Source organism: Moschus berezovskii, chromosome 9 (genome assembly GCF_049115385.1).
Source record: "Moschus berezovskii isolate FMDL1 chromosome 9, NW_MosBer_1.0, whole genome shotgun sequence".
NCBI classification, from domain to species: Eukaryota; Metazoa; Chordata; class Mammalia; order Artiodactyla; family Moschidae; genus Moschus; species Moschus berezovskii.
In genome coordinates this window covers 93,979,273-93,991,962 of record NC_142468.1, presented here as the reverse complement: position 1 = coordinate 93,991,962, position 12,690 = coordinate 93,979,273, and the positions used below count along the sequence as shown (strand labels likewise).

The 12,690-nt window shown below is 43.1% G+C and overlaps 1 protein-coding gene across 3 annotated transcripts in view; it reads right to left on the bottom strand.

Moving 5' to 3' along the window:
- Positions 1 to 12,690, bottom strand: part of THSD4 (thrombospondin type 1 domain containing 4) — a 676,681-nt gene that overhangs the window by 28,248 nt on the left and 635,743 nt on the right. For all 3 annotated transcript variants that reach the window (XM_088839954.1, XM_055436217.2, XM_088839956.1), the window contains 2 exons: positions 6,266 to 6,441; positions 3,771 to 3,867 (listed from right to left, as the gene is read on the bottom strand). In XM_088839954.1, the coding sequence (XP_088696080.1) occupies positions 3,771 to 3,867; positions 6,266 to 6,441 (273 nt within the window). The remainder of the gene's footprint in view (positions 1 to 3,770; positions 3,868 to 6,265; positions 6,442 to 12,690) is intronic.

The window sequence follows — 12,690 nt, the reverse complement described above, 5'->3', positions numbered from 1 at the left end:
AACTTTCCTCTTATCAGGGGTGTGTGTGGGAGCCTCCAGATTGATTAGGATTGAATTTTCTACCAGTTTCAAGGAAGTTTCAAATTCAGGTTAATTTTATGTTGACTTATAGAAAAGACTGGCATGTGATGTTCCTGGTATACTTAGATTGTAGACAGAGATTCAAATCGGCTTGAACATGTTTGTACATGCACAGAGAGGGCTGGACTGAGTCCCTCCAAATTGTTAAGAGAGATTGCCTCTGGGAAGCTGGGTGAAGTATGAGGTTGGGAATATTGCTTTTTTTTTTTTTAATAAACAGACTTTATATATACATATATGTATATACACACCTATAGGTATATATGCCCAACTATATACCTATAGTTGCCATGCCCTCCTCCAGGGGATCTTCCCAACCTAGGAAGACACGGGTTCTATCCCTGGGTCGGGAAGAATCCCCATGGACAGAGCAGCCTGGTAGGCTATACAGTCCATGGGGTTGCAAAGAGTTGGACATGACTGAGCACACATGTATTGTACACATATAGAACCCACTTGCCAATGCAGGAGACGTAGGAGACATGAATTCAATCCCTGGGTCGGGAAGATCCCTGGAGAAAGGCATGGCAACCCACTCTGGTATTCTTGCCTGGAGAATCCCATGGACAGAGCAGCTTGGCAGGCTACAGTCCATAGGCTTGCAAAGAGTTAGACACAACTGAGTGACTTGGCACAGCACGGCAAGCAGTTTTAGGTTCACAGCAAAACAGTAGGAAGTGCAGAGAGTTCCTGCCTTTCTCCTGCCCTCACACATGCACAGCCTACCCCATCGACATCCCACATCAGAGTGGCTCATTTGTTCAAACTGATGAACCTACACTCGACACAGCCAAAGTCCACAGATTACATCAGGGTTCACTCTTGGTGTTTTACATTTTGTGGGTTTTGACAAATGTGTGACATCTGTCAACATTTGCAATATCACACAGAATAGTTTTGCTGCCCTAAAGTCCTCTGTGCTCTGCCTATTCTCCCTCCCTGTAATCCCTGGAAACCACTGATCTGTTTACTGTCTCCATATATCTTTTGCAGACAGTCATACATCCATCCTTGGAACCATATAGTATGCAGACTTTTCAGATTGGCTTCTTTCACTTAGTAATATGCAGCTAAGGTTCATACACGTCTTTTCCTGGCTTGATAGCTCATTTCTTTTTAGCACTGGATAATATCCCATTGTCTGGATGTGCCACAGTCCCTTCATCCAAATTCACTTACTGAAAGACATCTTGGTTGCTTTCAAGTTTTGGCAATTGTGGAGCAATTGCATTTTACCTTACATATTTCTATTATGATTGAATAGTGTTCAAGCATCCATTAGTTTAATATCAAATAAGGAGGCAAATTCTAGGGTTACTATAAAATGCAGTTAAAACTTAGAGCTTTCTCTCCTCTTTCATCGGCACTTTCTTATTTAGTTGGCTACTTACAATACTTCATGGTTTGAAATACTATATGCAAATTAAACTAATAGAATCAAGACCAGTATATTGATATAAATAAGACTGTCCAAATGTTATCAGATAAAACCTTTTAAGATCTTTTATGTGTCTTATACGCCCTGGGCACTATGCTAGGATGGACACCTAATTCATTCAATACCTTTCCCCTCCTAAATAAAGCCTTTGAATGCACATTTTCTTCCTTTCTATTCTGTGGATTGTGAATGTGTTCAGAGAAGTTACTCTCCTGCATGAAGATGCACAGCAAAAAAGTGGTAGAGTTGAATTCAAGCTCTGGCTTCCTGTCTCTATTGACATGGCGAATGAAACCTGGTCCAGATTGCCTCTCCTCATTAGTGTTTTATGGCTGAGCCCTTCCGGCCTGCTCTGTCCCAGGCAGCTGATCCCAGGACCACACCTACCCATTAGCTGAGACCCGTTAGGCTTGCTATCAATCACCATCATCCTATATGATTTCAAATAGTCTATCCAATTGCCCCTATAAGTCAGTATCAGTAATCTCAATATTTCACCATCTGAACTTAGTTTCTCAGGCTGTATACTGCTCCTGGAAATGGCTTAAAAATTCTTTCAGGCTGAGTGTGCTGACTTGGAGTTTGGACAACACATGTACCCCACATGCCAGGCAAACACCAGGCTGGGCAGCCCAGGTGACTCCTCCTCCATCTGGAACAGATGACCTGGTTATCCAATCAGCAGCCCAGGGAAGGATGGATGGATGGGGTCCCATGTCACTTCCTAGGACAGACATTGGACCAGGTCACCTCTAGGCAGTATAACAAGCACAGGGGCTAGTGACCCAGGCTGGCCTGAGGTCCAGGATGTAACTCAGTCTCTCTAAGCTTCTATTTCCTTACCCTTAAAATGGGGCTAATAATAGTTTCTTCCTCTGAGCATACTTGTGAGAATTGATGAGTTAGTCTATATGAAGGGCTCAGCAGTGTCTGGCACACAGTGAGGACTCAGTCTGTGTGAGCGATTATTATGAATATTTCTGTAGACCTTTCTGTGTGAAAGATAGAAAAGACAGTCTCCATTTGGGTGGTAGGCTCCATCACCATTTGGTGAAGAAGTATCAGCCAGGGGCTGTGACACATCCAGCAGCAGCCAGGCAGAGCTGCCAGCTCTGTCTCTCAGCAGAGCCCACAGGGAAGAGGTGAATGGTTAGATGTGAACCCCTGATGCTTTTCTTATAGGTCAAAGCTGTGTCAGAGGAAGCAGAAGGGGACCAAGAGAAAAGGCATGTGGTAGACAGAGCAATGGCCCTCTGAAGGTGCCTGGGTCCTTATCCCTGGAACTGGGATGTGTTAGTTTAATGTGGCAAAAGGGATTTTGCAGATATAATTAAGCTATCCTGCGTTTTGAGGTGGAGAGAATTATCTGACTGAGCTCAATGTAACCAGAGGGGTTCTTATAAGAAAGAGGCAGGAGGGAGAGTCAGAGAAGGAGATGTGACGGCAGAAGATGGTCAGAGGCAGAGAGAGATCTAAAGGTGTTACTTGGCTGGCTCTGAAGGTGGAAGAAGGGGCCACGAACCAAGGAATGAAAGTGGCCTCTTGAATTTGAAAAAGGCAAGGAAATCAATTCTCTCTGAGAGCTTGATTTCTGCCCAGCAAAACCCATTTTGGACTTTTGACCTCCAGAACGATAGGATAGTAAATTTGTTATTGTTTTATGCTCCTCAGTTTGAGGTCACTTGTTACAGCAGCAAAAATAGGAAACTAACACATAAGACGATTCAAGGTGTTGAACTGAAAGGCAGGCTGAGAATGTTCACTGTGGTTTTTTTTTTCAGTTTTAGAAGAATTTAGTTACTTTCATTTTTGGCCACACTAGGTCTTTGTCGCTGTGTGGGCTCCTCTCCAGCTGCAGTGTGCGGGCTTCTCAACGCGATAGATTCTCTTGCCTCGGTTCCTGGGCTTTACAGCATAGGCTCAGTAGTTGCAGCGCATGGGCTCCATTGCTCCATGACACGTGGGAGCTTCCTGGACCAGGGATCAAACTGCAGTGGCAGGCGGATTCTTATCTACCTACCACCAGGGAAGTTCTGTTCACTTCATGTTTAAGTCAAGTGAATGAAACACTCAGAGAAAATTCGGGCAAATGCTGAAGCATCCTCTGATACCAAGGCCCACTGACTCTGAAGCACGTGTCCATGAATTTTCACTGTGTTAACTAAGAGAGGGCAGATATACAAGAAGAAGAGAGAAAGGGCTTTAAAAGGAAATGATCTGGAATGATTGGCAGCAAAACAAGAAGCTTTACCTGGTCTCCTGTGAGGTGGCACCTGTGGGCTGATGGCGTTGTTCCCCATGATAACGTACTCATAGTGGACTCCTGGATTAGGCTGCTGGTGGATCATCTGACAACACAGAGGTCAATGTCACTGCACTGGTAAACAGGCACATCCCTTTCCGGCTGACTCTGGGCTCAATAGTGTAAGAGGCATTAACTATAAATAAGTGGATTGATTTACATCTAATAATAATAGTGGGCCAGTGACAGACTAAATGAAAGCTATTTTCAGATGGCTTTTTGCAATTTGCTTTCAAAGAATGAGGAACATAGTCTTTGAGAGATTTGGAAGAAAACTAGGCTGAAAGTCAAGATTTTATAAGTTCCAAATGGAAAGATGGGAGGAATGGTGGCAAACCTTTCTGTTGGTTCCCCACCATCTTCTCCATGACTTAGATTTTGTGCACAGATCTCAAAATGTCCGGGACACTTAGGGTTACACTACAGAGACACCATTTGAACACTAGGTGGCGAGGCAGCCATGGAGGAAGGGCCAGACTTCGGGCAGGGCCAGCAGGAGCTCTTCTAGGTTCCTCTGAAGTCCTCTGCCTGGCCTGTGAGCCTGGCTCAGGAAGGTCTGCCCCAACCCCCTCTCTTATTGACTCTCTGGGTCCCATCCCCTCTCATCCATGGAAAGCTCCAGAATCACAGAGAGATGGGGTGAGAAATACAGGTACCGAATAAGGGAAGTGTCTCCTGGGTCCTATTCTCTCAGGAACCCATGATAAAAGCTGCACAGGGCCGTGGAAGTCAGCCACGGCACTGTCTGGGACAAGAATGCAAAACAAGCCAGCACACTAAGCCAGTACACTAAGCAGACTAAGTCCCTCCCTATTGACTTTGGAGCACAAAATCCTTTGTACCCATGGCTTTCCTGCTGGGAAGCAGGGTGGTGGGCTAAATAAAGCAGTTGAACAGGAATCTGAAGTGAAAATATGAGCCAGGGAAGGAGACAGAGTCATGTTTTGATGTTTCCATCTCTACTGCTTTATAAAGGGGCTCTCCTGTTGACCAGCCGTGTCACCTGGAGCAAGTCCCTCTATCTCATAGCCTCTGATTTCTTCATCTCGAGAGGCAGGAGGTTAGAATCACAGCTGATCTCTGAGGTCCTGTTAGCTAGTCACTCCTGCAAGGGTGGGTCCTGTTTGGTCGATGAGGGTATCTGCTCCGTCCAATTATGCCATCAGCCCTTACCCTTTCCCTATGTATGAAACGGGGCTTCCTGTCTATAAATCACCCAGGGGAAGGCAGACATGAGAACCTCGGGGCCCCTCACATCTAGGAACCAAGTGGGGAGCAGAGAATCCCTGAGGGACATGGTGGCGTGACCACAGGTCCCCGCAATCCACTTCTAATTCCCTCACTTCTCTTTTCACACAATCTGACACTCATTCTGGGCCTGGAAATCCTTCCCCGCTCTTCTGTGCTTCTATGTGAATGCTCTGCCAGTACAAACCTTGTCCCATTTATGAAATTATTATTGGCCACCACATCCCAGACCACCCACGGTGGGCCTTTAACAACCTGAGTTTTTACCCCTGATGCCATTTGAAACTTACCCAGAGTCCAACAACCACTGGACAGTCTATTAAAAAATATTCAGAATGAGTTATAACAAGGCTTCCTTTGTTGTTTCTAGTCCATGAGCCACTAGGCCCAAAGGGAATGAACATGTAACTGTATAGTTGGACAAGTAATATTTATAAAACTCAAACTCAGCAAATATCAGGTACACCAGTGTGACTCTGGAGATGGTGAGAGAATATATATCAATGGGTGAGCTCATTCCTTTTTATCAAAACTCTGATTTTGAGCTTTTGTTTCTGGTCCCCTTTTATTTCCTGATCTTTTTTTAAGAAGCTTGGATTCTAGTGGTTTCTTATAAAAATAAAGACCATTTTTAACTCTAGGGCAACTTAATACTTTTAGTTTCTTGTAAAAGAAATCAAAGTGCTGTCTTCTGGGAAGCAGGGAACTTCTAGTAAATCTCTATATTGTTACTCCAAGCTTTACTGTGTCATGCGGAGGACTCTGGAGTTGTTGTTTCTTCACTTGCTTTAATCGAATTTGAAGAGGGCTGGGAACTGTGAGTGGTCTTGTCTTGCTTTAGGCATTTGCTTTCCTTTGCCATAAAAAGAAAACACGCCAAATTAGCATAGGAGGAAAGTGCCTGGAGGAGATCCAATGCTCATGAAATAAAGGATATGTTTTGCCTCTGATTTGATTCAACAAGTAAAATTGGTTTTACTGGGTCAGTAAACGCTGAGGCATCTGGGAGAGTTTATGGTTTCTATGAGCTAGGTACATTTGGAGGTGAGTGGCAGAGATAAGCGCCAAGCATGTAAGGGTACCCCAAAAGGCGCCACTCAAATGATCGTATTGAGCCGGGGCAACGTTTGTTGTTTAATTTTTCTAAGTGTGGTCCTGAGAAGCAAGAGGACACAAAGACAACAGTTCAAACTCACATAGACATCCAAGATCTCATTAGTGGGACCTTCGGCCAAAAAGGACTCTCCAGCAGTGCTCGAAATCTCATTCGGACGCTTGTATGTGAACATGGTCCCTCCGCCCTCGTATTTTCCAGGCCGGTCAATTGCCCAGTTCCCATTGATGATGGAGCGGCCAGAACGACTTCGCAAGGCTGTTGAGAAAAATGAGACAGTCCTCTGGTGAGCCCAGGTGTGCACAAGAAACTGACTGACCCCTGGTAGCTGGCTTATTCATTCATCAAGTTTGTTGCTTCATCCACCATGTGCGGGGCATTGGCCTAGGCCTTGGGGCAGGATGAGGCATCTAGATCACATCCCTTTGGGCCTCATCACTCCTTCAACTGACTTCAACCCCTTCTACCTCTTGGACTTAGTCTAGAAAGGAAGGGTGGGAGAGGTTAGGAGAGAAGGACGTGGAAAATGTGAGAAAGGAGAAACTTAGAGGTGGAAGACAAAAGGAAGGGGGAACAGAAACTGCATTCTATCCTATTATCTAAAGGTGAGAAGTTGCACATTGGCAGCTCATGAGCTGATTTTGGCTCACAAATGAGCTTAATTTGACCATGTAGTGCTTTTGTTTTTTTACAAAATTGAACCCAAATTTAAGAATTGGGAGATTTCACATAAAAAGTTTAGAGTTCTAGCTTCTCTTGTAAAACAAGAAGACATGTTAACCTTGGCTCCACGTTCTGTCATGGCAGCAGTCATGGAGCTGGGAGGACTGCCTCTGTTAGACAGGGCCTGCATGCTCTGACTGCCCTACTCCCCACCGCTCCTTAGTACTCCCCAACACTGAAGCTAAGTCTCAGTTTATTACCCATTGACTTATGAATATAGATTATGTTTCATGCTTGAATTATTATTTTTTCTTAGTGAATACAATTTTTCTTACAATTCTTCCTACCTGTATGTCTACTAAAAGCGGCAAAACTAAAGATGGGCTAGGAGGGTCATATGATTTTCTCCTAACTGGTCACCTCCGTTCATGTGTATTCCCTGACTTCTGGGCCTTCTAAGGATTGGCGCTGTGAGCCACTCCCACTGTCAGAATGGATCTTCACAACACTGCTAAGCAGGCGTGCAGCTTCATTTCTCAGAGCACGTCTGAGAGGGAACTTGTTCAAGTTCAGAGATGGGTGACAGAACCATGACGTAGAGTCCACACTCAGGAGGGAGGGAATAAAGGAGAAGAGGGGCCAGGAACAAGATTCTATGGTTACTGAGAGAAGAAAGGACACATTTTCCCCCTCACACATTTGGTACCTGGAGACCACCCTCCTCTACCCCCAGGCCAAAGGAAAATTGGATTTAAAGGAGATCCTATTCTTTTAAAAAAATATTGATTTACTTATTTGACTGTGTTGGGTCTTAGATCACAACAAGATCTTCTGTCGTGGCATGTGGCTCAACTGATCCATGAAATGTGGGATCTTTAGTTCCCTGCTCAGGGATCAAACCCATGTCCCCTGCATTGCAAGGCAGATTCTTAAACACTGAAACACAAGGGAAGCCCCAAAGGAGATCTTGCTCTAAGTGACATGGTCAACAGGAGGCCTGTGGTGGCATTGGTTCTGTGTACTTTCAATTTACAGTTACTAAACTTAATATTTTTTACAATGTATTATGAAAAAATTTACACATGAACAAAAGGAGTGAGAAAGGTATAATAAGCCTCCACGTACCCATCCCATCACCCCGCTTCAGCAATGATCAACTGCTGCCTTAGCTTGTTTTGTTTTGCCAATTCCAGACATATTTTCCAGTGGTGGTGGTAGTTTAGTCACTAAGTTGTGTCCGACTCTTGCGACCCCATGGACTGTAGCCTGTCAGGCTCTCCTGTCCATGGGATTCTCCAGACAAAAATACTGGAGAGGGGGTTGCCGTTTCCTTCTCCAGAGACATTTTTTAGCAGATCTTGCTAAAGTATAAAGACTCTTTGTTTCTTAAAGCCAGTTGTAGCAGTGTTTTCTACAATGGCCCTCCCAGGCCTGCAGAGTCAGAAGCTGCTTGTAGGAGTGGAAGAACCCCCAAGGCTGAGGTGACCCGTGCCCCCCACCCCCCAAAGATGCTATCCTGACGGGCTCATTGCCATGGCTCCTGGGAGACCACAACTGTGGAACATCGAATACCAAGTTAGAAAATCACTTCGGTTTACTGAGTGGCAAGGAAGAGTCAAGAGTTGAGACTGAGGATGAATAGGTTCGGGCTATTTTCTCTCAAAACCATAGTTCTTGAGAGTGGTCCTTATGGGGTCTCTGTGTTCTCATTTCCCATTCACTTCTCAGTCATCTCCAATCTGGCTCTTGCTCCCATTATTTCACTGAGACAATTCAAATGAATGTCACCAACCTCCATGTCGTCAAATCCAATGGGCATTTTCAGCCTTCCTCTTATTGGATGTCTTGGCAGCATTTGGCACTACTGGCTGCTCCATCCTATTTGAAGTCTTCTTTCACTGGTTTCTGGGACACTTCACTCAACTGGCTTTCTTCCTGCTCTTGGGCTGTGCATCTGTTCTTTCTTTTTCCCATCTTTTTCTACTTGGCCATTAAATGTTAGTGTTCCTTAAGGCTTCAGAGTAGACCTGATTTGGGTGTTGTACTCCTTTCATGGGTAAATGCATCTATGCCCATGGCTTCAATTACTATATTCCAGTGACTTTGATATTTATGTCTCCAATGCAGTATTTTCCTCTGGTCCTAAGCTTATGGGATTTTAGTTCCCTGACCAGGGATCAAACCTAGGCCCTCAGCAGTGAGAGTGTGGAGTCCTAACCTCCAGGGAATTCCCTAGTCCCAGATTTGTATATCTAATTACCTATTTGACAACCTCCCTCAGATGTGTAGGTCTGAACTCATTCTTGACCTCTTCCAGTATTTCTTTTGTAATTGAACTATAGTTGATTTACAATATTAGGTTAATTTCAGGTTTTACTGCATACTGATTCAGTATTTTTACAGATTGCACTCCCTTTCCACGTCCCCTTGGTAACCACTAGTTTGTTTTCTATATCTGTGAGTCCATTTTTGTTTTGCATATTCTTTCATTTATATTATCTGTTAGACTCCACATATAAGTGATATCATATAGTGTTTTTTTCTGACTTATTTCACTAAGCCTAATATTCTCTAGGTCCATTCATGTTACTGCAAATGGAAGAATTTCATTCTTTTTATGGCTAAGTAACCTTCCTTGGTGACTCAGTGGTAAAGAATCCGCCTGCCAATGCAAGAGATGCAGTTTTGATCCCTGGGTCAGGAAGATTCCCTGGAGAAGGAAATGGCAACCCATTCCAGTATTCTTGCCTGGAAAATCCCATGGACAGAGGAGCCTGGCAGGGTGTAGTCCATAGGGTCACAAAAGGTCGAATACAACTTAGCAACTAAACAACAACAACTGTTATCCAAGCATCCCCACACTGTTGGTGGGAGTGTAAACTGATTCAACCTTGGAAGGCAGTTTGGTTACCAACTATTCTCAGGTCAAGAATATGGAGTTAAATGCCTCTCCCCTTTCTTTCCCTGCCATAGTGGGTTTAAATGCCCATACTCTTGACCTAAGAATTATTCTTCTAGGAAACTACTTGATGGATATCCTTCTGTAAGCATACAAAAGTGTTTTTTTAATAAGGATATTCTCTGCAGATTGTTTTAAACTGAGAAAAACTAAAACCAACCTAAATATGCATTAATAGAGGATTACTTAAGTAAATTGTCATCTTGGATAACCATGCAATGGAATATCACATGGCCCTGTGAACAATGAGGCAGGTCTGTGGGTATTAAATGAACTCCGTGATACATTTTAAAATGAAACAAAAATACAAAACAGTATGGTCTCACTTGTTATACACTTTAAAATAAAAATATACACATAAAAAAACATGTAGGCACACACATAAACATTTTAGGGCAAGACAGTCCTAAAACAATTAACATTTGGGGAAAGGAATGGGGGTTTAGGGTGGGATGGGAGATGAGAAGGGAGACATTTATTTCCCACTTTATACCCTTTTATTATCATTTAAAATTTGTTTTACCACATGCATATATTACTTTCTTTAAAGCTTAAAATTTTTTAATTAATATAAAGGACATGGTACAAGCAGAAATAAAATATTTTCCCCCTTTTCACAGCTTCTCCTTAAAATCCAATTTGGAGCATCAAAAGCTCAGAATTGAGGTAGGTTCTGGCTAAAATTTTATTGCTTTTAATGGCAGTATTATAGAAGAGGTTATTATCTGGAAACCAAAAAGTCCATTAAAGAACCATTTGAAGTATGGCAAAGAGCCCCCTAGGAAATTAAACACTGGGACCCTGAATCTTTTTTACCATCTACTGCAGTTATCCATGGGGGCTTCCCTGGTGACTCAGCAGTAAAGAATCTGCTTGCCAATTCAGGAGACTTGGTTTTGATCCTTGAGTAGGCAAGATCCCCTGGAGAAGGAAATGGCAACCCATTCCAGTATTCTTGCCTGAAAAATCCCATGGATAGAAGAGACTGGTGGGCTATAGTCCTTGGGTCACAAAAGAGTCGGACACAACTTAGTGACTAAACAACTGTTATCCGTTGATTCTCACTAAGAGTTTAGATGAATTTTTAACCACAGACTAGCAAAACACTTAAAAAAAAAAAAAAGCAACATCAGATTTTTTTGCAAACATATGCCCAGAGGTTAGCTTCTGAAACAGGTCCAAAACTAGCCCCCCATCTGGCCTTACATATTGAAAACAGCTGCATCTACAATGTCTGTACTTGTAAGCAGTTCCAGGGCTATTAATGGTGTCCAGAACTAACTCACAAAAAGGTGCAGGTGACTCACGGCTCTTGCTAGCGCGTGTGTTCACTGAGGTCAAGATTTGGCAAAGTCTGTTTGAAAGGCACCCTCATAACTATGTCAGTAAGAGGAAATCTCCACTCTTGTTGGACATTTGGGTTTTATTCCAGTTTAAATTGTCAATGCTGGGCATATATTTTTGGCCAAACTCTCTGTATCAACAATGCCCTTCTCCAAGGTTCATGTACAAATTGTTAATACATCTATGCCCTGCTTCTCATACACCTCATCCCACCATCTTAATGCCCACTGTTGATGACCCAAACACTGGCTCCATGATCAATTACAGCAACAGATCATTGTGATCCTCCTACTAACAAGTTCCTCGAAGCTTCTTAATATTTCAGTAATTCTTAGAAGCTATTATGGAAGCAGCACAGCAAACTCAAGGGTAAAGAGATCGGACATCACTGGCTGCTGCTCTGATATAGCTGGAGGTCTGTAGTCCTGCCATTTCTGGTCTATGAGCTTCCATAGAAGCCCACATATGGGCACCATCCCAAGTAAGTCTCAGAATAGGTTACCCAAGCTGCTGCTGCTGCTGCTAAGTCGCTTCAGTCGTGTCCGACTCTGTGCAACCCCATAGACGGCAGCCCACCAGGCTCCCCCGTCCCTGGGATTCTCCAGGCAAGAACACTGGAGTGGATTGCCATTTCCTTCTCCAATGCATGAAAGTGAAAAGTGAAAGTGAAGTCGCTCAGTCGTGTTGGATTCTTAGCGACCCCATGGACTGCAGCCTACCAGGCTCCTCCATCCATGGGATTCTCCAGGCAAGAGTACTGGAGTGGGGTGCCATTGCCTTCTCCAAGCTAGAGACCCTGAAAATGGAACACAATTATTCACTTCACAAGGACCTCCTTGGAGGGGTCTGTCAATCGCATCTTTATTTTCACTAACCCCCAACTGAAACTTAGCATTCCTTCTATTATAAATATAGTCAACAGACCACAATAGTATTAGCAATACTATGACTTTGTCACTGATAGAAGTCACTCATGTATTCATATGACATTATAGATGTTACAAATATTTTGAAATATTGTTTAAAATCTCATCACTATTCTGGAATTATAGTAATTATTGGAAAGCCCTCCACGACATTACCTGCTTTATGTCAAAGAAGCACATCACTATGTATATTACAAATTATTTTTCTAAAATATTTTTATAATTTTAATTAAGTATAATTGGTTTCCTTTTTTTTTTCCTGTATCTTATTTTATAGATTTAAAAACAGTATTCTAAGATAGTATCCATAGACTGCCAAGGGATTCCAAGGCACAAAAAAGTGAAGAACTTTTGGTCTAATGATTTATGGTTTTCAAAATACAAATGAACGCACAAAATATGAATGCCAATCCTATAGGGCAAGCAGGACACATACTGTCTTTATCATACAAATAAGAAAATAGGTTCAGAGAGATTAATTTGCTTGCTCACGGTCACAGACTATTAGGTTAAATTCAGGATTTGAACTTTGATGCTCTAATTCCACATTCACTGCAATTATGGCAGTAATTCTCAGAGTGTGGTCCTTGGGCCTGCAGCACTACCCCTGGAAGC